Source organism: Gobius niger (assembly GCF_951799975.1).
Source record: "Gobius niger genome assembly, chromosome: 15".
NCBI classification, from domain to species: Eukaryota; Metazoa; Chordata; class Actinopteri; order Gobiiformes; family Gobiidae; genus Gobius; species Gobius niger.
This window is the reverse complement of record NC_136866.1, coordinates 12,319,005-12,343,236: the sequence shown is the minus strand read 5'-3', so window position 1 is coordinate 12,343,236 and position 24,232 is coordinate 12,319,005. Positions and strand designations below refer to the sequence as shown.

The window sequence follows — 24,232 nt, the reverse complement described above, 5'->3', positions numbered from 1 at the left end:
AAAGAAAAGATCATAAAAATGGAAAGGAATGTCACCAGAATAATCATCAGAAGATCAAATGACCCTTATTGGACTAAACAGTTACACACAATAGGTTACATCTTTTTGGTCTTTATCAAATGGAAGATTCCCGTTTCTTGTTTGCTTCACTATGACCAGGGGACACAGGCTGTAGATTGTTTTCTAAATGGTTTGGAAAGTGTACAAAAGTCTTTATTAAAATGTTGTTTTTTTGGATAAGTCTGTGGCATTGAGTCACTTTGGGGAAGATACCAATTTAATGGAATATTTACTGCGGTCAGAGGCCGATGAAACTTCCGCTCATGCTTTTATTCTTATGTAATGTAGCTGTGACATCTGCTGGGGCTTAAGCCAAATTTGGAAAATAGTAAGCAGACAAAAACTAGGCTCAGAGGGCCCAGCATGTCACAGCGAACAAAACCCGGTAAATAAAGTAGGATTAGCCCCTTCAAAATCTGCCACATCCAGAAGAGAAACACCACAAACATGAGCCCGGTGAAAACACTGATTTATTCAAATCCCTTTGTCTCAGACTTGAACTGAACTTAGTTTCTGAATCCAGGAAATAAGACACTTTTAATCTCTGCATTTCAATGTGGATTTAAAAGTCACAGTGAAACAGTAGCTGAAAGCTTGTCCTGACAAAGTGCATCAGGTCCATGTGCCACAGTCCATGAACCGGATGGAGGATATTAAAATAGTTGATTACTATCCTTTGTGTGATCTAGTGAGACAATTCAATTTTGTCTTTCCACCATTTGACGTCTACAGCACTTGTGGACTCGTGCACAGTAAATGTTGAGGGACTGTCTCTCTCAGCTGTGTGCAGCATCGTCCCCTACTGGCAATGTCCTCAGTAGAGCATGCTCCTTCTTCTCTTCCTTGTCCTTGGCCTGTGTGAACTCCTGTCGGACATGCTCCAGCAGCTCCGGACTCAGAAGCAGGTCCAGGGCGGTCAGGGTCAGGGCTTTGGCCGTCCGCAGGGTGTAGAACTGGGCCTTGACGTCCCCTGAAGGATACCAAATCTCAGCAGGTTTCTAAGCAGTTATTAGGCCTATGTTATAGACATAAAGGGTTCAGCTGATGGTAAATGTATAATCAATCGTGGCTATGCAATGGACTTAGTAAATACTGCATTACTAGAACAAAAAAGTTCAGACTCATGCTTTTAGTTTTTACTATATTGAAATCACTTCAATGGAGGATAATTCCTTTATAGACGCAAGCTTATATGAGACAAATATAAGTTGAGAACCACTGACAACACGACATAGGAATGTTCCAACCTGCAGCATGGGTGTATTCCTCAGTATGGTTCAGAGCGTCTGAGCCGATGTAGAAGTATGGGTGTATCCCAGGGACCTTGAATGTCACATTTCCGAAGTCAGTGGAACCTGTTCAGACAGAATGGGTTTAGGAACCTATGCACAGTATATAAAAGTCCATTGCCGTCAGATAGTGAGGATCTCTGACCAGATTCATTTGCGAGGATCTCTTCATCCACAAAGTCCATGCCCAGCGATGTCCCATTGGCCTGATACAGTTGCTCCAGCGTGGGAATCCGTAGCATATTGTCAAATCTGTTCTTGGCAAACTCTACTTGGACCTGAGGGTGTACATTTTAGTCAATCATTGTGTAATGGTGTATATGTGCTAGGACTGCACAAGAATCCCATGCATTTCAGAACATGTTTGTAGAGGAAGAGAGAAAGATCCCAAAGGAAACTGTAGTGCCTTAAAGAGCCTAGATGGAATAAAATTTAAAAAAATTAAAAGAATGTATTTTCCAACCCCTACATGCTCCAGCAATGTCCTAATGTGTAGAATGAGCCCAGACCTATTCACCACAACTGTCGCTAAAAGCCTACAATTTCATGCATGAGCTTAACAGAGACTGCAGCTACGCAGAAGACCTGAGGTGGCTGTAGCAAGTAAAAAAAAATACAACTTCCATCTAGTCCCTTTCATTAATGCAGCCTTTGTGATTTGCAAAATCAAGCTGATTTGTATTCGTTTTCAATTGATCGTGCAGCTCTAGTGTGTGTGTGTGTGTGTGTGTGTGTGGGTTTAAATGTCAAAGAGAGCAGCGGTACCCGACAGCCTGTGGCCACTGCTGCAGCTCTGAAGCAGCCCTCAGCCTTCTGCTTGAGCAGCGGCAGCTCAGCTCTGGATGGAGTCCTCAGGTAGTACTCCAGCTCCGTGTACGCAGGGATGATGTTCGGCTTGAGTCCACCATGTTTGATGATGCCTGCATGTATTTACACATCACTTTAGAGTTCTGCTGCACAGAGGCACAGAGACACAGGGGCCCGGAGGAGGCTCTCACCATGCACTCTCCAGGTGGGCTTCATTTGTTGCCGGAGCACGGACAGGTTGTTGTAGCACAGAACAGCAGCATCCAAAGCGTTGACCCCCTCCCATGGGTAAGCTGACGCATGGGAGGCCTTCCCATGATACCGGACTGTCACACTGGGACAAGGAAAAACACCCCAAAATTAAATTATTAGGATTACTATGCCAAATATTAGCTATAAAAACTGAATGTGAATGTGAAACACATTTCAGCTGTGGAGAGCATATTGTTTTTAAACTGAATAATGTAAAACCCAGGTAATGGAGGTATAGTTTCTGTATCTGTAGTGTTTGTGTGCGCCTGCTGTCCTTGTCCTATGATACTGACTCATGCTCAGCCACACATGGCAGGTACAGCGCATCCTCCTTCGATGGATGGGCCATGAACACCACATCGAGTCCCTCAAAGGCCCCCTCCTGCAGCAGGTCAATCTTGCCACCCCCATCCTCCTCCGCAGGGGTCCCCAGCACCACCACCTGGAGACCATAGAACAGATGTATTATAATAAACAGACCGGGACATTATGCCAGCCTACAGCTCCTAAAAGATAAGTCCAAGATTGTCCAAGGCCAGTTGAAATTTCTACATTTTCCCTCGTCAAGCACAAACCCTTCTGGCTTATATCTGAAATGACACAAATGATCTTGCAAACTTGAACATGATTGGATTCAAATCAGTTAATAAATCAAAGCTTGTACCGGTCGGGCGCCAGCAGGACAGCTCTGATGTTCTCTGCCTACAGCCTGATTCTATTGCCTCCTCACCTGCACGGGGACCGGGAGGGGTGCATCCTGCAGCGCCCCTCTCAGCCCCAGCGCCGCCGCCACCCCGACCTCCGCGATCAGGTTGTGTCCACACGCGTGTCCAATCCCCGGCAGCGCGTCATACTCGCAGAGGAATCCGACTCGAACCACGGGGCCATTTGGGGCACTTTGAGGGCCCCACGAGGCTCTGAAAGCGGTGTCTAACTTGTAGCGCGCCTCCACGTCCCAGCCACCCTCCTGAGTGAAGTACTGCACCAGCCTGTCGTGGGCGCGGGTCTCCTGGTAGGCCAGTTCCGGACAGCTCCAGATGTCTCGGCTCAGAGCGTGGAGCTTGTCCTGAGCGCGGTCGATGCAGCTTTTGGCCTTCTCCTTCAGCTGCTGCAGGCGCTGCGCACTCTCAGACATTTTCAACAAAGTACAAACAAGTTGAGCTGTCACTTCACTGCACACAGACCTGTGTCCACCACAACATCACGCTTCTTCCGGTGCCTGGGAGCGCTCACTGCTGCCCTTCTCGGCGTGGAAGGAAGTGTGCCTGTAAAGCCTATATTTCTGGTTCAGATAAGTTCTCAATCAAACATTTTTTTGGTTCAACTATGTGATTTAAAAGTTGTTTTTAAAGACTACTTGGTTTTGACACTTCAAAGCATTTCATTGTGATTTGGTAAACGGGTCAAGCGCGCTCCCACGTGGTGCCTCGCGTTGTCATGACAACTGCTCATCGTCAACAACTTCTGAGAAACGTTTTTGTTGTTTCCCCCCGTAGGTTGAGGAGACCAAAATGGCACACGCTCAGGCCGAAAGCGTGATCAGAAGCATCATCTGTGAGCTTGTGCAGCGCTGCTCCTCGCACGGACATGAGGTCTCCGAGACGCTCGCTGCGTTTATGGTGAGTCCTTCTGCAGCCTGTCCCAAACTGAGAAACTTGGAGGAGCGTGCTGTAGCGCTTACTTCTCTGGTGCAGTTGTTTGGGCAGTGAATAGTCGGCCCTATATTAATTTATTCCGAGGTTACAATCAACCATCCCACCCAAAGACAGACATAAACTGTGATTAGGGGGTAGGGCCAGGGCAAAAGAAAAGTGTGGGGGGTATTTGTTTATTTTATTGTGAGCCCCTCTTGACATAGTGCAGGGGGTTTTCTGCCTGGGGTCTCCTTCATTTTTCATCACAAATAAAGTGCGAGAACAGTGGAGAAAGAACTTGTTTTTTGTTCCCAGATTAAAGCAGCAGTTCTGGATCCGACGAATGGTTTTGACGCAGACCGCACTCTGACCTCCCAGGACGTCCAGAAGCTCACAGAGGTTCATGTTTTAAGCTCATGTCTGTATGTGTTTCTGAAAGTGCTGATGGTGCTTTGCTCCTCAGATTTGTCTGCAGAGACTCACGGAGAGGTGCAGCCCGTTCCTCGACACGGTCAAGATGCAGGTCTATTTTGATCTCAACTACACCACGCGCAGTAAGTGGGCTTTGATTTGAATCAAAAACTGACATGTACAATTTTCAATGTTCATAACTCTGAACATTTGGTGCACAAAGACCAAACTGTTATCAAATTTAACTGATCCATGTGCAGGTGAGTTTGTGGCAGAGATCCATCACGTGGTGGACTCCAAACTGAACCCACTGAGCCGAGAGATCACAGACACCAGAGTGAAGACACGAGATGAGGCCGAGATTCTGTACAGAAAAATGACTCGCTACGCGCTGCTGCGCTCCGGCATGGGCACACCCAGTGACACGGACGCACTCCATCAGACCACAGGTACCGCACCAGACCAGTACAACTCCACTGAATGCTTGAATACTTTTGTTTTCCCCTCACAATAATGCCGTCCTCGTGCACAGCGGCCCTTCAGAGCGTCTTCCCTCAGACGGAGGTGGGTTCCTTTATGGCTCTTCTCAAAAAAGACAAAGAGCAGCAGCTGAGAGACCTGAGCATGCTCGTGACGGGAGTCCGAATCTTCAACCGTGCCAGCATGACCAAGGACAACGTGGAGCTCATAGTCCAGGATTTAGGTCAGAATTATACCATTGGTGGCGTGATAGAATTCATGTCATGAATGGAAAGCAACTTTTTGAAACAACTGTAAAGTCAGTTCCACCTTTGTTCATTTCGACTGACAGAGAAGACTTTAAACTTTGAGCCGTTTTATTTATCTGGTCAATAGGCCCATGAAATAAAAAAAAAAAACACTCTTTGACAGTACATGTTTATATAGCTTCTCCTGACATTGGGTGTGTTTTCAGTGCCCGAGGTGCTCAGGGAGGTCCTTCCCGTGAGTGCCACTGCCCTGGAGAAGGAGTTGGGGGACTGCGAGAGGCTGGTGTGGAGGTTCACGGCCACCCTGGAGACCCTCACTGAGCCCGGGACAGAAGCCGCTGCAGAGAGGGCTGTATCTGTGGAGCTGCTCCGACAGGCGCTCTACAACGTCCGCCAGCACCAAGCCTTCCTCAACATGTTAATGGTACGGCCTACACCCACTAGTGTTGCAAGATTAATCACAACTGAGTAGAAATTGCAATTTGAATGGTCACAATTGGCATATGGCTAATTATAGAGGTCCTGTGCAGAAAACAGATGATCCTCCAAGTGTTCATGCTTCTATGTGTAACGTTTATAACTCTGATCTGGCCTTTGCTGATGCAATGTCACTGCTGTAACAATAATACCACAAAGTCCTTTCCGCAACTTGTCACGACCATTTACAAAGGCCCTGTGTTCAGGCTGACGTGAGAGCTAGTGTCCAGAGGGTGGAGCGCCTGCAGAACGAGCTGACCACACAGTTACAGGAGTTGAGAGACACTGTCCAGTCGAAGAAAGCCATTCCTTCTGCTCAAGTCTTTGTAAGTACTCTTAAACATAAGATTTGTGTTAATAGTCTTATTTTTATACATTAACTCCCAAATAATAATGGAAAGCGCTCCTCATATAGATTAAAGGAAAATGAATAGCAAATCCCTGTAAGTATTGTCCTTTTCTTGACTTCCACTGACCTCACTGGCCCGTGTGTAGCCCATGTTCAGGTCATTGTCGCGCCACTGGAGCGCTCTGCAGGATGAGGCCGAGCTGCTCCACATCTTTAGGAACATTGCGTCGAATCTCCGTTCGTTTGTGGAGTCCCAGGCCCTGATCTTCTCCGAGCAGAGTGTAGACGGAGTCCTGCAGGGCTCACAGGTCAAGAGTGACACAGAGAGGAAGAGCCTGTGTGCAGGTTGGGGAATGGATACTCTTGTTTTTTTTTTTTTCTTCACAATTCTTAAATACAATTGAGAAATACTATGCCGTGTCGCCGTTTCACAGAAAAGCTTGTAGACTCGGCAGAGGTGAGTGGTCCGGACACAGTCTGGTTAGTCCCTGAAAACGCTGCAGAAGCAGAGGTCCAGAGTGTGCAGTACAGCGGCTTCTGTGGACATGCGCTGGTCTGTCGGGACGGACTGCTGCTGCCAGGTAATCCCCCTGGCCAACATGTTCAATTAATACAAAACCCATAGTTAGTTTAAATAGTTGATGACTTCACTGAACTAACTTTGGATCATCAATTACAGGCAGCCCACAGCTGGGGCTTCTGAAATACAAGGAGAAGTTGTATGCGTTTAGTTCCAGAGATGCAGCCCTGCAGTTCGCCTCAGCTCCAGAACACTACATTTCCCAGGTGGCCGAGAGGGCCAAACGCAGCCCTGAGCTCATTCAGCTGCTGCGCCTCCACCGCCAATTCTCCTGTGTCACCCCATACACCGAGGTCAGACACCGTCTCGTAATGATGTTTATATTAAAGTATATTAAAGTATATTATTGCACATTAAGTGATGAGGAAACATATCTTTGTACAGCTGCAGTCCGCAGAGCGTCTGCTGGCGCAGCCCAACACTCGAAACTCCTGCAGCACTCAGACCGACACGCACCCAGTGGAGAGCTACATGGACCGGACATACGAGTGGAACGAGTGGGCACTGCGAAGGAAGGCCCTTCAGCTGGTGATCTACAACACTGCTACTGCTAATTTGATAGACTTTGTGCCACTTTTATTCATTGTTCACATCATAGTCCACACTGTCAAACTCTAATCAGGCCAGGGACTTTCTTGCTGTGAGGAACGAGAGCTAACCACACGGCCACTGTGCATCAGAATCAAGGCTATACATTGACCATCGCATTTGTTGCTTTTGTTCGTTCCTCATTTGTAGGCAGAAAAACAGAAGCTTGCAAATCATTACATTTTGTCCTTTCCAGGCCGATCTTCAAGGCAAAATGACTCACTCTACACAGACCAACGTGAGTCACCTCAGGAGAGACAGCAGCACCCAGACGTATCCCCCGAAAGATGCCGCGGGTCAGACCACACAAGACGGTGAGAGCAGTGTGCCCAGGCCACTGGTCTACCTGTCCGGGTTGCGTGGACAGAGGGGTGCGCCCATGGCCAAAGTGGACCTGACCAGAGCAGTGGATGAATAACACTTCGCCTGTCCAAGAAATAAAGTGCAATCTGAAAAGTGATTTAGACTTATTTATATTTACTCTCATATCAGGATTAAAGATTACGGACATCAAGTAGTTCTAGTGAATTGTCAATAGTAAATCTAGTGTTCACTGATCAGGTGATTTTACTTTTACATATGAAGTCTTGTTTTCCTCCTGATCCAAAAGATCCAGTGCACTGAAATAGGAAGAAATGAAGCCAAAAAAAGTTAGCAAATTATAAATATTTATTATAAAACAGATAAATTGGTGAAACACTGCCGCCACCGGGGCACAGTGGTACATGCATTCATATCTGAGCTCCACAGGCAGGTAAGGAACATACAGTTGGTCAGAAAACACATTTCTTTCATATACGTAAACCCCGTTTCTCAAATTAAAAAAAGGGGCAAACACACAATTAGAAAACATGCAGAAAAAAAAACGTTCACAAAACCATGCAGAATATACATTTATATAAATATATACAAATTATTTAGGATACATTATTTACATATGTACATGTTGAGAAAACGGGGCAGAAAAATGTTTTTTTGTTCAAAGTTTTGGCACAAAAGGAAACTGCCGATCACTGCTGCGCATCATCACGTCTCATTTCTATCCAATTAAAAAATGTCAAATGAAACACTGCACTCAAGCACTCACTATAAATGAAACAGACCTGCAGCAGCAGCAGCATTCGAGTAACCCATAGTGCTACTTTTCACGCACATAAATTTCATAAATCTGACCGAGATGCCTATAAATCCTGCCTAAGGATCCAGCGAAGTAGCAGTAATGAGGTTCATTCAAAAATATAATACAAAAACTTGTATTGAACCACTGTGTACCACAAAAGTGCTCCATTCAGTACCCAAAACCGGGTCCAAAAACAACATTTAATACTTCATTTTGTTATTATTAAACGATTTACTTCAGCTGTTAAATATTTTATGTAAAAAAATTCTTGGAACACTTTGATTAAAGGCCAGCTTTAACTTTTCTCCCATATACATAAAAAAGATCCAGAGTTTTACATAATTAGATGAACTCATGGGACGAAACATATGACGCAGAAATATTTACATTTATATTTCCCCAGACCGAGTGCCGCACTTAATACATTTGGGGCGACTTAGAAGCACTTTCTCTGGACGATCCCCGGCCCGTATTCGTCGTACTCGCTCTGACTGATCCAGGTTCCACAGAAGGACGGCATGTTGGCCAGAACCGCTCCTCCGCACCACACAGAGTAGTCCCGGTCAGATGGGCTGCACACGCGCACAGAGGAGCGCGGCACGTGGGGCACCCGGGCACTCAGCTCTGCCTCCAGCCGCTCGGGAAGGCCGGGTAGAAGAGTGTTTCCCCCTGAAACACCACAGGACGCTTTCAGACAGAGCATATCACATTCAAACTTGGCGTTTAATCTGATTTTTGTTGGCAAGGTCATATGTGAGACGACGCATACCTGACAAAAGAATATTTCCCAGGAAGCAGCGCCGCAGGTCCAAGTCCGAGTTCAGGATGGACTTGTACACGCTCTCGTGGAGGCCGCAGTGGTCCCGGCCGATCAACTCTGGTTTAAACAGGATCTCCGGGGCTCTGAGGATTACAAGCCAACCAAGAAATTATCTATATAGTTTAATCTCAACTTCTCAGTCAACTTGCCAACCAGGCCAATTCTTAGAACATTATAGGGCAGGTTTTCTCACCTGATTCGCTCCAGGCCCAGCATCACTATCCTTCCATCTGGCAGAGTGTAGCTCATCTCCCCACAGGACCCGCCCTCACGGAGCTCCGCCTCATAATCCAGAGCCACGCAGCAGCATTTCTCCTTCATTTCACGAACAATCTCCTGCTCCGCCGAGGTTCTCATACACACACCCTGCTCCTGAAGCAGCTGATGCACACGTACAAAAAGTCAGACGCCTTTGCACAAAGCTCTGAGTGGATATGGTATGATTATACCGTGGTAAGGTTCGCCGTGACGTCAGCTCCGGCCAGAGGGAAGCGCTCCACAGCATGGGGCAAGGTATAGCCATCATATACTGGGACACTGTGGGTCACTCCATTCCCAGAGTCCAGCACCACTCCTGCAGGACATGCACCTATGAGCTCATCTGCAAAACCCTTCCCCACATGAGCACCTGCACAAACCCTCCTTCATGAGGGCTGCAAGGCCAATCTAAACCAAATCAAGATCCTCCCCCCAAAAATAATTATTTTGGTAATGTTTCATTACGAATCAACAATTTTCTGTCCCCATAGGGTCATATGTTAAGATGAAATACATGCAATTCTTGGCTGTCATAGTTGAGTCCACTCTCAAATGTAAATGCTCCTGGATACATTCTAAAATATGCACTGGGACCTAAATCTTCATTTGAAACAAGTAAATCTAATCGCAATCATCCACAGACACGCACCAGTGGTCCTGCCTGCAGCGTACAATGCAAGCACCGCCTGCATTGCGATGTAACTGAAGGGAACGCCAAAGAACTCGAACATGATCTCCACAGCGCGCTGCTTGTTCTCCAGCGGGTTCATGGGAGCCTCAGTCAGTAGAACGGGGTGATCGCTCGGATCCACACGCAGGAGATTGAAGGTCTGCTGCCAAATCTGTAATAACACACCATATATATATATATATAAAAGTGCCTCTTAGAATAACACATTTCAGGTAGTTGTGGGTTCACACTGGATCAGACAGGGCTGGTTTTAGGACACACTCACACTGGATATCCGAACCATGCCATTCTTTAGCTCGTTTGAGGAAAGGTCTGGATGCCCGAATGGCCCGCACTCACTTGCACAAACAACCCAAGCTGCGGCGGATAAGATCAGCACAAGGAGTCGCTTGTTAACATGCGCAACAAGAAAAAAAATAAAGATAGCAGCATAATAATGCAAGTTTACTACGAGCCCCGTTGTCAAATCTGCTGCGGCAGTGGGCGGAGCAGTTAGGCACCTGTGTTTGAGCCTTCATTGCTGCTCCAACAGTATTGTAACTCCTGGAAATCTGTGTTGCAAGAAAGCACTTAACGTGAACGCAAACCAAATCACAAGCAATCTAGTTGCACCTGCAGCATTGATCTGATCAGATATAAGCCGATTTGCGAAACCAAGGTACAGCAGCATAGAATAAGACTCGGACAAAGCGCGGAAGCAGCACAAGCCGCCCCCCATAAAGTTAGACCCAAGACGAGAGAGAGGGAGCCGGGAGATGAGAGTGTGAGTGCACCCTTAGTTGTCGGCCAAGTGTACAGTTAAGCTTTATACAACATTTACACATTTTAAGTGGCATTTGCTGACAGTCAGATTAGTACTATGGAAGATGATAACATCTTTAAGCCACACCTTCTCCATGTCATCCCAGTTGTGGATGACGCCGTTTTTGATGGGATGTCTAAGGGCCAGGACACCCCTCATCTGCTGGGCCTCGTGTCCCACATACAAGTCCTTTTCCGAACTGCCGTTCATGACCTCCTGCCGCCCAAACCAGCCATAAGGTTAAAACAAGAATAAAAGTCAACATGTCACCAAAGAGCTTCCTGTACCTCGTACTTTGGTACTCCAATTATTGTTGGAAATACAACACTTGGAAGATCCTGATCGGCAAATCCAGCCTTCATTAAACCAGACCCAGTGTCCAGAACAATGGGGGTCTCAAAGTCCGCAGGCTGAAATGATAGAAAAGCCCTTGAAATCTCCTTTTTTAGTTGCATGGAGACTGGAAATATCACTAAAATGTCTCAAAATGATCTGTTTATACCAGAGTGGTGTTGATGTTGAACAGTTCCTGAAATTTGGGGGCAGATATCTTTGTGCCTTCTGACCAGTTCCCATCTTCTTCGGTCCTGAGGTTGTACATAGAAGTAGAGGTAGTGGGCTCCATCTCCACACGAGGAGGATGATATGAATCGGCCGATGTGGTCATGTCTTCAGTCTGCTGTGTAAAAGATTATCAGCCTTATTTGTCAAGAGTAAACGAAGCAGCAAATTAAACATATTTTTTGTAAAGTCGGGGTACCTGTGCCTCTTCAGGGAGAGGGGGGGGGTGCATCTCTCCAGAGCCCATCAAAGATGGCAGAATGTTATTATTGTTGTTATTGATATGCAGTGCTGCATTTATTGTCAGAGAGAGGGATTGACCTCCATCCACAGTGTCCCCAGTGTGCTCACTCATGTCCCGTGCGTCCCCAGTGGGTTCACTCACGTCCTTGGCGTCCCCAGTGGGCTCACTCGGGTCCCCGGCGTCCCCAGTGGGCTCACTCGGGTCCCCGGCGTCCCCAGTGGGCTCACTCGCCTCCCCAGTGGGCTCACTCGCCTCCCCAGTGGGCTCACTCGCGTCCCCACTCGTGTCCCCAGTGGGCTCACTCGCCTCCCCAGTGGGCTCACTCGCCTCCCCAGTGTCCACAGTGGGCTCACTCGCGTCCCGAGTGGGGTCACATAGCATGTCCCCATGGTCCTTAAGGGGCACGTTCCTGTCCTCATTGGAGTGAGCAGTGTGCTGCTGCCTCATTGTGTTCAAAGCCAGGGAGGTTGCTTTTCTGGGCTTGGGGATGGGGTGGTGGCGTGACGCTACCCTCTCACTTGATGTAGTGTCTGGTCTGACACTCAGGGGGTCAGAGGCCGGCTGGACTGGATCTATACAAGTGACTGGTGTATTTTGAGACACTGGGAGCTCAGTGAGAGGGCCGTTCAGAGGGTCTGCAAATCTTTCATCAGTTTGACTCCTAGCAGAGTAAATACCACCAAGGTCTGCTTTACTGTTTAAACATTCTTCTGAAGAACCTACAATGTCTGTCTGATTACAGGAACTTGTTCTGAACATGTCCTTTGATGTCCCCTCTGTGAGTGGTCCCTCTAAGCTCCTCTGTCTTAACAGCAGCCCATTACAAATGTCTCCGTCCTCCTCACTCTCTGTTCTGGACATTATGGAACACTTGATGACTTTTGCTGGTCGCTCTCTGTGTGTGTCTGTTTGGCCTGTTCTGACTGAACTGTCTTTCTCTAGGTTTCCCTGCTCCGATTGTTCATTTGCAAGCTGCGACCTGCTGGTGCTATGCCTGTTGTGTGTGTCTGATTTCCTCTGGATTTCTTCTGAATTTTCTTCTCGCCTGAGTTGGTGGATCTTCAAGTTCTCCTCCAGGATCTTCTGGTCCAGAGCATGGACTTCTATGAGCTCTGTGAGCAGGTCAGGTTTGGATCTCCAGCCTCCAGTCTGGGGAGACATCAGGTCTGGGTCAGACTGGGTATCTGCACCAACCTGGGCTAGGACCGGTCTGTTAGCCATGGTCAGTTCAGCGGGGGACATCTGCAACACAATCGAGCAAGGACAATACTTAAAGTTACCTTAAACATTCAGTAAAACTACTGTCAAGTGCGTGTGTGTTATGAATATGAAGTGGACATTTTACTTGGTTGTCCCAGGCCAACCAGGGATGTGGCCCCACTTCACTCTGCAGCAGATCATCCAGCTGAGCCTCTTGAGCCAAGACACTCTCCTCCTCCTAAAACACAGGAGTTTAAAACTGCTTACAAAACAACCACAGCAGCCTTTTCCAACTCACCGACAGGATAATGTCTGCTCGCACAAGGATTCTCTCCACCTCGGTCAGGTTCTCCTGCTCCTTTATGGCCCAGTCCTTCAGAGACAGAGCGCTCACACTGAAAAAGAAAAAAAAAGATTTTGGACCAAAATTAAGTCTGGAACGTCAGCTATTTTAACAGCAGCAGCATGAAAGTTCATTCTCGTCTCAGATCATGTGGGTCAATTATTACCCCTCTGTTGCATCCGGAAACTGTTCGTGAAGGTCGTAGGAGTCCCAGACCATGGAAGGGTCTCCTGGGGTGCAGGTGTGGTCTTTGGGCTCCGTGACGGTGCTGGAGAGGACGTGTGCCATAGGGCCGAGCTCAGAGTCTTCAAGATTGCTGTGGGAGTGCAGCGGCCAGGCTGCAGAGGGAGCTGCAGGGGTGAGGGGAGAGGGGTCTGTGTGGATTTGGCTGGCTGTCGCATCTCTATGCTCTAGCGATGGCTTTGGTGTGATGGTCACAGTATAGGAGCTCTCCAGGTTATCGTCCGGTAAACTCAGCCATGGGTTGGAGGGATGCGCTGCTGACCGTTTCACTTTGATTTCAAAGTCGAGTCCGCTGTGAGGTGATTTAGGACCCAAGTGGACACTGGCCCTGGAGGAATGTCCAAGTGATCCAAACCAGTCAGAATTGGAGAGGCTTGACGCGGTCTCCTCCTGGATCTGAGGCTGGATCTGGGGCTGGTTTGGGGTTTGTTTTCCAAAGTCTGGGGTTACGGTTGGTCCTTCTAAAAGACTCCCAGCTCCATCAAATCCTGAGTCAAATGAACTGAGAGAAGAGGGTTTTCCCTCTGTTGTGGTGCTGGGTCTGAGCCGGTCTGATGTGGCTGCTGCTCTGCGCTGACTGTCTTGCCTGCGCAGAGAGGACAAGGGGCCATCGGTGGAGGTTCTCTCAGGGCTTCGCTGGACCCTCTGAGCTGGACTCAAACTCTGGTTGACCAGTGAACTGCGCAGCAGCTCATGCTGCCACTGCAGCGCCAGCTGGAGTTCAGCAACAGTTAGTGGCTCAGAGGAGATGATCAAACGTCTTAGAGTCATACACCTGAAAAAGCACAGTGTATCATTAGGAACCGAAAAAGAAAAAAGTGTGGGGAACTCTTGAGACCGGATTCATACACAAATATTACACAAACAGCATAAAAGTTGGATTATTATGTAGTCAGTCACCGTTGAGACAACTGCATGCCCTCCTGCTGGAGTCGTTTGTCAGGGATAACATTTGAGAGATGGGCCAAATGAACCAATTCTTCAGAGGTTGGAGGGGGATTGTTTTTGAGGAAAGCATAAAGTCCCTTTCTCCACGTGGGGAGGGTACCAAAGCTCCTCTTCTGTGTCCGTCTGTCCACTTCAGAGAGCAGCTTCTGTAAGAAATTCTCCGACAGCACCAGCAAGTACCAGCTGCGAGCCTATGAAGACCAAAAACATGTGCAACACCACTGCATTATCTCAGGACCTTATGTACGCAGAGAGTTATACAAGTGATGTACCTTATTGCAATATCGGTGGTATTTGGACACTGCCCGCAGTGTTTGCAGAGTCAAGTGCACAGTGGAGTGAAGCTTCTCTTTCAGTCTGTACAGGTCCAGCAGCCAGCGCTCTCTGCTTGGTGCATCGCTCAGCACCTCTGTTAATGTGCTCACCACCTTCTCTGCAGCAGCCACCAAAGACTGAAGTAAAAGACTCAGTTATAGTTTATTTATTATTCTTTCTAATACTGTCCAGCTACAGATAGTACCATGGCCGGAGTGTAGACAGAGGAGTGGAACTCAGACACCAGCCGCTCCGCCTCAGCCACATCGCCTGCGATCTGGATGTCATATGGCTGGAGCTTCTGCTGAAGAAGGCTCTCAATCTGCTCAGTGATCTGAAACCATAGCACAAAACATGCATTTCTCTTATACCTTGATAGAAAAAGCACCCAATCTTTGCCCACATGATCATCTGTAAAAGACCTGCAGCGCGGCGTCTCTCAGCTGCAGCACATGTAACTGGAGCCGAGCCTTTGCAAAAGCCTCCTGCCAGAGGAGCTCCACTTTCTTCACCGCTGCAGTGATCCTGCCAAGCAGATGAGGAAAACAAACAGGTTTTATAATGTGCTGCACTGTTGGTTTTTGACATGATGTACTACACTGAAAGGGAACAACTACTTTTTTTTCTCCCATCATGAGCTCAAACACATGAAACATTTTCTATTTACACAATAGACCCATTTCTCTAAACTATTGCTCACGGATCTGTTTAAATCCGTGTTAGTAAGCACTTCTCTAATAAGATAATTTATCCCACCTCACAGGTGCGGCACATTAAGATGCTGATTAGATCAATATAGGCTGTCTACAATAAAAGGACAAGGTGCCAAAAAGATCTGCACAACTATGCTTCCAATCCATTTTTTGTTGCTTGCACCACGAAAGTGACGTTTTGGGCGTCAGTTCAGCCCTTCATCAACAAGACGTTGTCTGATGAAGGGCATGAGGCCCGAAACGTCACATATACTTGGTATAAGAAACAATTCAAAAATCGGGAGCTTTCACTGCTGTGCAGACCCCTTCTTTAAATCTCTAATCTTGCTTTGGATCCAGCACACAGGTTTTACTGCCTTTGGATGTGCGTGCCTTGTTCTTTTTAGCCAATGTGTAGATGCTGCCCATTGGGTCGCATTTATACAGCGTTTCTCTTTGTCAATTTGTTCGGACATCCTATTTTAAGGGCCGTTCATGTGCCACTTCCTTGGAAAGTTGTATGTACCAAGTACACACTTTGGTAGGACACTTTGGTCGGTGGAAAGTTTGAGTTGTCATTGAACAATTGTACACTACAAACAGAACAGGGCTGCCAGCTGAGGACAGCATGCTTTTTGATTACTGATCATGTATCCTAACAGACTGCTTAGCAGGAATGCATTTCTATGAACATCAGGCCGGGTCTGTACCTGCTGTGCTTCTGCAGAAGGATGGAGAAGTGTTGGCTGAACAGAGCAGTGCCGGCCATAGCCAGAAAGTGGGGATCAAGCTCAGGAGAGCCAATTTTTTCCTGGAGAAGTTCAGAGTGTCTGAGCAGGGTGTCCAGACCCAGCTCCCTGCACACAAAGAGAAATGTAGTCAAGCTCTTTGAAATCATGTTTTATAGTCAAAAGTTAGTTTGTTTTTCATAACACAACTTTTGTAAAAAATACTTATGGAAAGCCAAAGAAAAACAATGTAATGCAAGGAACAACATGTGCATATACTGCACGGCATGTTAGCCATTCATAGGTTACACACTCCTAGATTACATGCAGAGAATGGGAAACATTTTTGTGAATGTGTATTTTGATGCACATATCTTGAAAAAGATCACATGCACCAATAGTTGGTTGTAGAGCCTTTACCTTTGATTACAGAACACATTCGCTGTGGCTTTGTTTCAATAAAGTTCTGAAATGTCAAAAGATCCAGAGTTGCAAAAATGTTTCACCAAGATCTTGTACTGATGATGGAAGAGTGTGACCACTATACAAAGCCTTTTCCGGCACATAGCCAAAGATTCTCAACGGGGTTAAGATCTGGCATTGTTGTCTTGTAATACGTCCGTGCCATTAGGGAAGAAGCAATCTCTTGGATATGGAATAGCCTGGTCACTGAGAAAGTCAGCTGATCTCATTCTTTCAGCACATAGCGTTGCTGAATTTAGACCTGACCATCTGCAGCAGCCCCAGAGCATAACAGTTGCATCCAGGTGGCGAGTTTTCGGTTAGGCATTGTAGTTTGGATATTCAAAAACTGGCACAGGGTTTTTAACTTTTTACTAAAAAAATCAACATGGGCCTAAAGATCATATTGCCTGCTGTGATTTAAGAATATTATTGCAATTTAGTCACCTCAATAATCTATTATGTCAACCATTTCATTAACAATGCCAATATGCACCATGAAATCTGGAGTATGCTGAGAGAAAGAATGTGAAGAATTACAATCATCTTCCAGCGGTTTAAAGAGATATTCTGAGGCTAACCACCAGTGGGAACTGAAAGCCAGTTTGTCTGACCTCTTGAGCTGCAGGAAGCGGTGTTCATTAGTGGAGCAGAAGAGCTGGAGCGCAGGAGCTGAACTGGGCAGCGGCAGCATGGACAAGGCCTGGAGAGAAGAGAGACAGCCAGGCAACCGCTGTGCAACTGACCCAAAGTGTTCTGCAAATGCATCCATCTCCTGCGATGAGAAAAAAGACAAGCCGTTAGAGAAGCTATAGAACTAAAACGACACAGGTCACTGTATTCATTTAGACAGAAATGATCCTGTTATGCAAATAGATATTTATGAAACCAGCAAATCTGTTATCATAAAGTCAATTATCCAACACAAATGCTGTGCTGTTTCAAAAGCAACTTGTGTACTTTTTAGCTCAAATGTCATGAAAAGGTGTTCGGTCTTCCTCACACCTTTTGTGTTCAACAGCATGAACCCTGGCCCTCTCCATGGTGTGTGTGCATGCAAAAATTCTTTTGAGAACTCGAATGTAATGCGGTCATGTTTACAATGTTCCAGGCCGGCTGCTTTGTGAAGCCATAGTATGTTAATGAGCTCTGGCAGCCGAACCAATGACTGAATGTATAATCTCACAGACAGAAGGGCTCTTTTCACTCACTAATAAGGTCAGTACTTACACAGCGCTCACCAAGGAAACCACGATACAAGCAGAGCACTTCTGAAGCGATCACAAACACAGCCTTTAGAGCAGGCACACATGAGGGGGAGTGAAACAGACAGAAAGGACAGGTCTGTGGACTCCTGCTCTGGAGGATGCGTATGGACCGGTGGGGTGAAAAGAGGAGACGACAATGCTTTGTTGATGCCACCCTCGCCCTGTGGCTGGTCATGAGACTGCTACTGCGCCCACACACCTGACCTGACCTGCACACCATGAAACACTCGGAATACAACTGAAACATTTCCTCATTTACAAAATAAAAAATAAAAAACCTGAATGATGGACCGTTGTCACATAATGTTTCTTTTGGGACATGGAAGTCCTCAACAATGTTTTTTCCAATCAGTGGCAAATGATCAAAAATACATCGACAATAGAACAACGACGCACGCCTTCCTTTCACCGATCGGTTTATTCCGCTTCCTGTCTGCTTGTATATGTTCCGCTGTACAAATGTAGTTGATGCAGACAGCAGTAAGTCTGAATTTTTCCAGGCAAGAATTATGCAACAACATCAGACGTACAACATGCTGGCAAACTATATTAAGTTTGTGTAAAAAATAATTATAGTCGTCACAATATACAAACAGATATCATAAAATTGCGTTTTAGACGTTTTCAATTGTTTTAGAAAGTGTTTAGATAATATAATGAGGGACCATTCTTATCCAAATTTGTTGCTCATGCAGCATTTACATAATGCATGTATTTGAAACCAAAAGTACATTTTTATCATGATAAACAGGCAGCTTCCCTTTAAATTCAGGCCTCATCACGGTGCACGTTACCTAATATGGCTTCATTTCATACATTTTTGTAAAGGCAGCGCAGCCAAAAGCAGAGGAGATCCTCGTGTGAGATAACTAGCACAAGAACAAGGTTTTAGTAATAAGTGACCTTTGTGAAGACGGCCCAGCTTTGGTGAGAGTACACGAGATATCCTCCCAGGGAAGCCGGCAGCTGACTTCTGTCAATGTAGTTGGAGAGCTCGAAAACCTCTTTCAGAAGAACTTTCTGGGGGTAAAAAATCATGAATATATCAGTATAAAAGCACTGACTGTAATTTGACGTTTGACATTTTCATTGGTCAAATGTACCTTGAAAGTAACAGGCTGAGATTTGGAAGAAGTCCACAGTTTGAGCAATAGTCGAAGCGTGTCTTTCCTCTTTGGCTGAATTATATATGCACTGTGCACCGTTCTCTTCTGCAGCTAGGACAAACGTATGACAGAGCATGAAATAACAGGTCACCTACAATTATACTAACCTCACTAAATTATGTACTGCGCTAATGCAGATAAAAACATGTAAAATCATATACAAAAGAATAGGCTTGTGAAGTCAAATTTACAAAACATTATGCAGGATAATGTTAAACATTTGGCTCAAGGTTTGTACAAAAACCCTGATCAATCATCAACCTCCAGCAGCATACTACTCAGCCTGGTTTATTTTTATTCATACACACACATTCCAGCTATTAGTTGGCCAATGCAATGTGATATTTTTGACAGTCTTAATCATATGATCAACCATTCACATGACCAGACCGAAGCCCACATCATTCTGAGAAAAACATTGGCGTTACTTTATGGAATGAACAATGGTTACATAAGAGACTACTTATCTGAAGGGCAATCATACAATACTGCACTGTAGAGCTCAAGAAGTAGACGGAACTTTAAAGTGTTCACACAGCACAATCATCCCTTTTGGCAAACACTGCAGCGTCTTTGGGATCAGATGTTCCCCACACCCTCCCTTACAATCCTCTCAAACCACACAATCAGCATTTTTCAAACACTAGTACCACTAAAGCCATTATCAAGGTAAGTCTTTGCAATTAGTGTAAGGAAACTCATGTGCAAAGCTGTTAAGAGTACCTCAAGTAGGAGCAAGGTCTCGGCAATGAACCGTGTGGAGGAGGCAGACGCTTCTCTGAGGTCAGCCACTACTGACACCAGGCTGCTCTTCTGTGTTTTACTGACAAAAAACAACAAAACAAAAACACTGAAGTCAGTCAGACATCATCAGAGACCCTTCACACGTGTGTCCTGCCCGCTTACTTGTGCTGGTAAAGGCAGTAGTTGATGAAGTCCACCACCTCAGCCTTACTGAGCGTCGAGGAGATCTGAGCCTGTCCAGCCACAGGGAACACAACCAGAGGGGCACCCAGCTGATCGAAAGCGCCTGGACAGAACAGAGTACAAGCCGTGGAAATAGGTCTTGTGCACAACTAAAAAAAAGTCAGACTTTGTGCTGGAGTAAGGCAAAAAAGTACAATACATAGCTTCACAAACATTTAACTACTGCAGCCACAGTTGTCCTGGGGCATATTGGGATCATGGCTGCCACTCTCTGCAATTACTAATTACAGTGCGCCCTCAAAACTGCTTCCATCAACATAAAACAGGTCAAATCTGAAGTCCCAGTCGTTGCAGCCAACCTGAAAATGGAGTCCATACCTGGGAAAGAGACTGCCCCGGAGAAGAGGACGTGATCTGCGGGCAGCGGAGGGGAGGGCTCGGTGGACTGCTGCTGCTGCTGCTGCTGCTGCTGCAGGACCCACATGCCTGAAACACAACCACAATTATGATTGAAACTATGACCCAATTCATCCCATACATTCCACCGGTCATATCCCTTTCAAACTACACAAAGTTGGGCCAATAAGCGGGTGAGAGTGAATAAAAACATGGAAAATACAACGGAAGAAAGTTTTGGAGACAGAGCCGAGGCTGCACTTGTTTTTTTTACCTTCGCTGCGTCGGCTCATTATAGTTTTCAGCTGCGGTTCATTTGCAGAAAACTTCTCTCCGACTTTTGAAACAAACCCACTCCCGTGACAGCGGCACAGTTCAGTGAACAATATTCAGGAATCAAGATATACAGCCGTGGCGCCCGCAGTCACTTTCCGCCATCTTTCACCCAGTAAACGCAGCCTCCGGTGAGCAGCTCGCGGAGACCAGGGACGCGCTGCGGTCAGTCCGTTTATCAGCTCTGAGGGCGGGGACAGCTTCAGGGGCGGGACTATGGGCGGGACCTGCACGAGGCTCTGTAAAGCTAAGGTACCTGACTTTTTATTGTTGCATTAGAGTAAAGCCTATGTCTTTTTGCGTTGTAAACAAAGCAAAAAGCAGATGTTTGTTGCATTGTCCTCACACGTTTTTTTTTATTGAGCGATTGAAGATAGAAGTAGAATCTAAATGAGTGCAATTTATTTTAGGGGTGGTCCCTCCTGCTTTACTTTGCCACTGCTCAAAGCTACACAAGAGGGATTGTGACAGCTAGAAATGAGTTTGGGCAAAAGCTAAACATTTCATTCTTTTTGAACAGGAAAAAGCAGCTATGCCATCTTTAATATAGAAACTAAAGGACACATATTATTTACTTTTATTTTTATTTTTATTACACTGATGTTAGTTTGGAGTTATATTGGAGAATAAACTGTTTTTAGACTTTTAGATTGGGTTTATATTCTTTTACAGCACTTTGGTCGACTACGGTTGTTTGGTTGTTTAAATGTGCTTTATAAATAAAATTGACATTGACATTGACATTGACATTACATATTTGACAATAAAACAGACAGAACAACAATAATAATATTAATTGCTTACACTTGTATTGTGCTTTCCAAGCCTGTGTTAAGTTTGTGCTAAGCTGTTGTAGCCATTGGGGTATAGACTGACGGAAGCAAGGCTGCCAATCTGTGTCATCAACCCCGTGTTGTTTGTTAGTCCAAGATATTTAAACCATTACCGACCTGTGGCCCTCACATCCACTACAATGAAGTGCATGGACAGGCTGAGTGATCCGTATACTTTGCATGACTTTAGTTTATTTTCCATTTTAAAAGAAAAATGCATTTTTTTTTTTCATATTCTGTACTTAATATATGAAAAACATGACTATTGTTGGCTCATTTATTTGATAATCAATGCTGCTGAAAAAGAAAATACAATAAAAACCTTTTGATTACGTTGAATCCTATTTACTACTCAGTACTCAAAGAACATTTTCTTCAAGTACTTTTTTATTCTTGGTCTCTTACTTGAGTTATTTGGATCACGACTTACTTCTACTTCAGTAAAATTATTGTTATATATTTTGGCTACCTCTACTCACCTATGAAAAATCAGCCAGCTTTGTGAATTCTAGGTTGATGCCTAATGAGAAGCATCTGGGCTGTTTTATTATTATTAGGCCGATCCAAAGGCTTATATTCAGCAGTGCAGTAGTTTATCTAGTAAGCCGAAACTAACGTTAATTTCTTCTGACAACAAAGGCAGGGATCTGGTTAAACAGGAAGCTGAGTGCCTTTGCTACAAATGTAATATGTTCAAAAACAAATACCAGTCAGACTGCATACCCTAGGATAGTGTCAGAGGACCTACACTGCAGGTCACATGTATGACCTATTGACATGAGGCAGAGTGGAAGTGCATCAAAGTACAAAGTAGTGGTTCCATTTTGAGAAGCTGCCTGGCCTTATCCAAAGTGCTACCATAAGACAGGTCATGAGGAGGCATTTTTCAGAATGACTGCGCACACACACACACACACACACACACACACACACACACACACACACGCACACACACGCACACACACGCACGCACGTGCACGCACACACACACACACACACACACACACACACACACACACACACACACACACACACACACACACACACACACACACACACCATATAAATACAGTGCCTCTCGAAAGTATTCATACACCTTGAACTTTTGCACATTTTGTCATGTTTACAACCCTAAACAAAGATTTTATTTTGATTTTTTTACTGAACGTTCACACACAAGCAACAGACAACCGTGAAGTGAAAGCAAAATGATACATGATTCTGTTATTTTTCAAAAAATAGAAAAGTGAAAAGTGGGGCTTGCATAAGTATTCATACAGCATGAATGAATACTTTGTTGAAACCCCTTTTGCTCTAATAACAGCACAAGTCTTTTGGGGTTTGACTCTACAAGGTTTGCACATGTAGAGACTGACATTTTAGCCCATTCATCTTTAAAAAACAACTCAAGCTCTGTCACATTTGAAGGAGAGCGTTTGTGAACAGCAGTTTTCAGATTATTCCACAGATTTTCAACAGGATTTTGGTCAGGACTTTGACTGGGCCATTCTAACACATTAATATGTTTGTCTTTAAACCATTCCATTGTAGATTTATCTTTGTGCTCCGGGTCATTGTCCTGCTGAAGGTGAATCTCCGCCCCAGCCTCAGTTCTCTTGCTGACTCCAGCAGGCTTTCCTCCAAAATGTCTCTGTTTTTGGCTCCATCCATCTTCACAACTATTCTTACAATCTCCCCAGTCCCCGCTGAGGTAAAGCAGCCCCACAGCATGATGCTCCCCCCCCCGTATATTTGACACTGGGGATGGTGCACTCAGGACCATGAGCAGTGTTAGGTTTGCTCCATACATAACGTTTTGCATTTGGGCCAAAAAGTTAAATTTTTCTCATCTGACCAAAGCTCCTTCTTCCACATGGAGCTGTGTCCTCTATATGACTTCTAGCAAACTTCAAACGGGATTTCTTATGGCCTCCTTTCAATAATGGCTTTCTTCTTCCACTCGTCCATGAAGGCCAGATTTGTGTCGAGTACGACTTATAGTTGTCCCATGTACAGATTCCCCCAGCTCAGCGGCAGGACTTCACAGCTCCTCCAGAGTTATCTTGGGGCACTTGGTTGCATTTTTTACCAGTGTCCTCCTTGTTTGATCTAATATTATAGATGGGCGACCGTGTCTTGGTAAGTTGGCAGTGGTGCTATACTCTTTCCATTTCTGAATGATGGATTGAACAGTGCCCCGGGAGATGTTTAAATTTTGGGAAATCTTTGTATAACTCAATGCTGCTTTAAACTTCTCCACAGCTTTATCCCTGACCTCTCTGGTGAGCTCCTTGACCTTCATGATGTTGTTTAGTGACCAATACACTCCGACCACAGCTCTGAGGGCCTAAAAGAACAGCTGAAATTATACTGAGAGTAGATTACACACAGGTGGCCTCTATTTAACCGTTAGGCCAAGGTGTGAACATTCTGGAGTCATGAGGAATTTTGTAAAGGCAATTTAATGCACTCAGAAAATGCTGTATGAATACTTATGCACGCCCCACTTTTCACTTTTCTATTTTCTGAAAAATAATGGAATCATGTATCATTTTGCTTTCACTTCACAACTGTCGGTTACTTGTGTGTGAACGTTCAGTAAAAAAATTAAAATAAAATCTTTATGTTTAGGGCTGTAAACATGACAAAATGTGCAAAAGCTCAAGGTGTATGAATACTTACGAGAGGCACTGTATATACACACACA

General features: G+C 45.4%; 4 protein-coding genes across 4 annotated transcripts; 1 reads left to right on the top strand and 3 right to left on the bottom strand.

Annotated features, from left to right (window-relative positions):
• Positions 1-512: 512 nt before the first annotated feature.
• On the bottom strand, positions 513-3,669 carry LOC306974724 (xaa-Arg dipeptidase-like). The gene is made up of 7 exons (XM_079572096.1): positions 3,139-3,669; positions 2,702-2,850; positions 2,348-2,490; positions 2,115-2,269; positions 1,495-1,627; positions 1,308-1,415; positions 513-1,030 (listed from the first exon to the last, which is right to left on the bottom strand). The coding sequence occupies exons 1-7, from the start codon at positions 3,541-3,543 to the stop codon at positions 837-839; spliced, it is 1,287 nt and encodes a 428-aa protein (XP_079428222.1). The 5' UTR covers positions 3,544-3,669; the 3' UTR covers positions 513-836.
• A 139-nt stretch (positions 3,670-3,808) lies between these two features.
• cfap206 (cilia and flagella associated protein 206) lies at positions 3,809-7,627 on the top strand. The gene is made up of 12 exons (XM_079572095.1): positions 3,809-4,027; positions 4,358-4,441; positions 4,506-4,596; positions 4,714-4,902; positions 4,986-5,156; positions 5,388-5,605; positions 5,865-5,984; positions 6,154-6,352; positions 6,442-6,588; positions 6,687-6,880; positions 6,972-7,115; positions 7,372-7,627. The coding sequence occupies exons 1-12, from the start codon at positions 3,920-3,922 to the stop codon at positions 7,591-7,593; spliced, it is 1,887 nt and encodes a 628-aa protein (XP_079428221.1). The 5' UTR covers positions 3,809-3,919; the 3' UTR covers positions 7,594-7,627.
• A 1,037-nt stretch (positions 7,628-8,664) lies between these two features.
• LOC306974976 (uncharacterized protein) lies at positions 8,665-11,544 on the bottom strand. Its single transcript, XM_079572383.1, has 8 exons — positions 11,369-11,544; positions 11,154-11,276; positions 10,954-11,082; positions 10,023-10,215; positions 9,565-9,689; positions 9,309-9,496; positions 9,065-9,198; positions 8,665-8,964 (listed from the first exon to the last, which is right to left on the bottom strand). The coding sequence occupies exons 1-8, from the start codon at positions 11,531-11,533 to the stop codon at positions 8,732-8,734; spliced, it is 1,290 nt and encodes a 429-aa protein (XP_079428509.1). The 5' UTR covers positions 11,534-11,544; the 3' UTR covers positions 8,665-8,731.
• LOC306975151 (uncharacterized protein) lies at positions 11,538-20,721 on the bottom strand (the record flags this gene model as incomplete). The annotated part of the gene is made up of 17 exons (XM_079572570.1): positions 20,634-20,721; positions 20,342-20,449; positions 19,943-20,066; positions 19,760-19,859; positions 18,974-19,087; positions 18,774-18,890; positions 17,217-17,377; positions 16,123-16,269; positions 15,143-15,245; positions 14,926-15,054; positions 14,678-14,857; positions 14,358-14,596; positions 13,381-14,232; positions 13,170-13,266; positions 13,017-13,109; positions 11,749-12,913; positions 11,538-11,545 (listed from the first exon to the last, which is right to left on the bottom strand). Exons 1-17 carry the CDS (start codon positions 20,650-20,652, stop codon positions 11,538-11,540), a joined length of 3,756 nt encoding a protein of 1,251 aa, XP_079428696.1. The 5' UTR covers positions 20,653-20,721.
• Between the last annotated feature and the right edge of the window lie 3,511 nt (positions 20,722-24,232).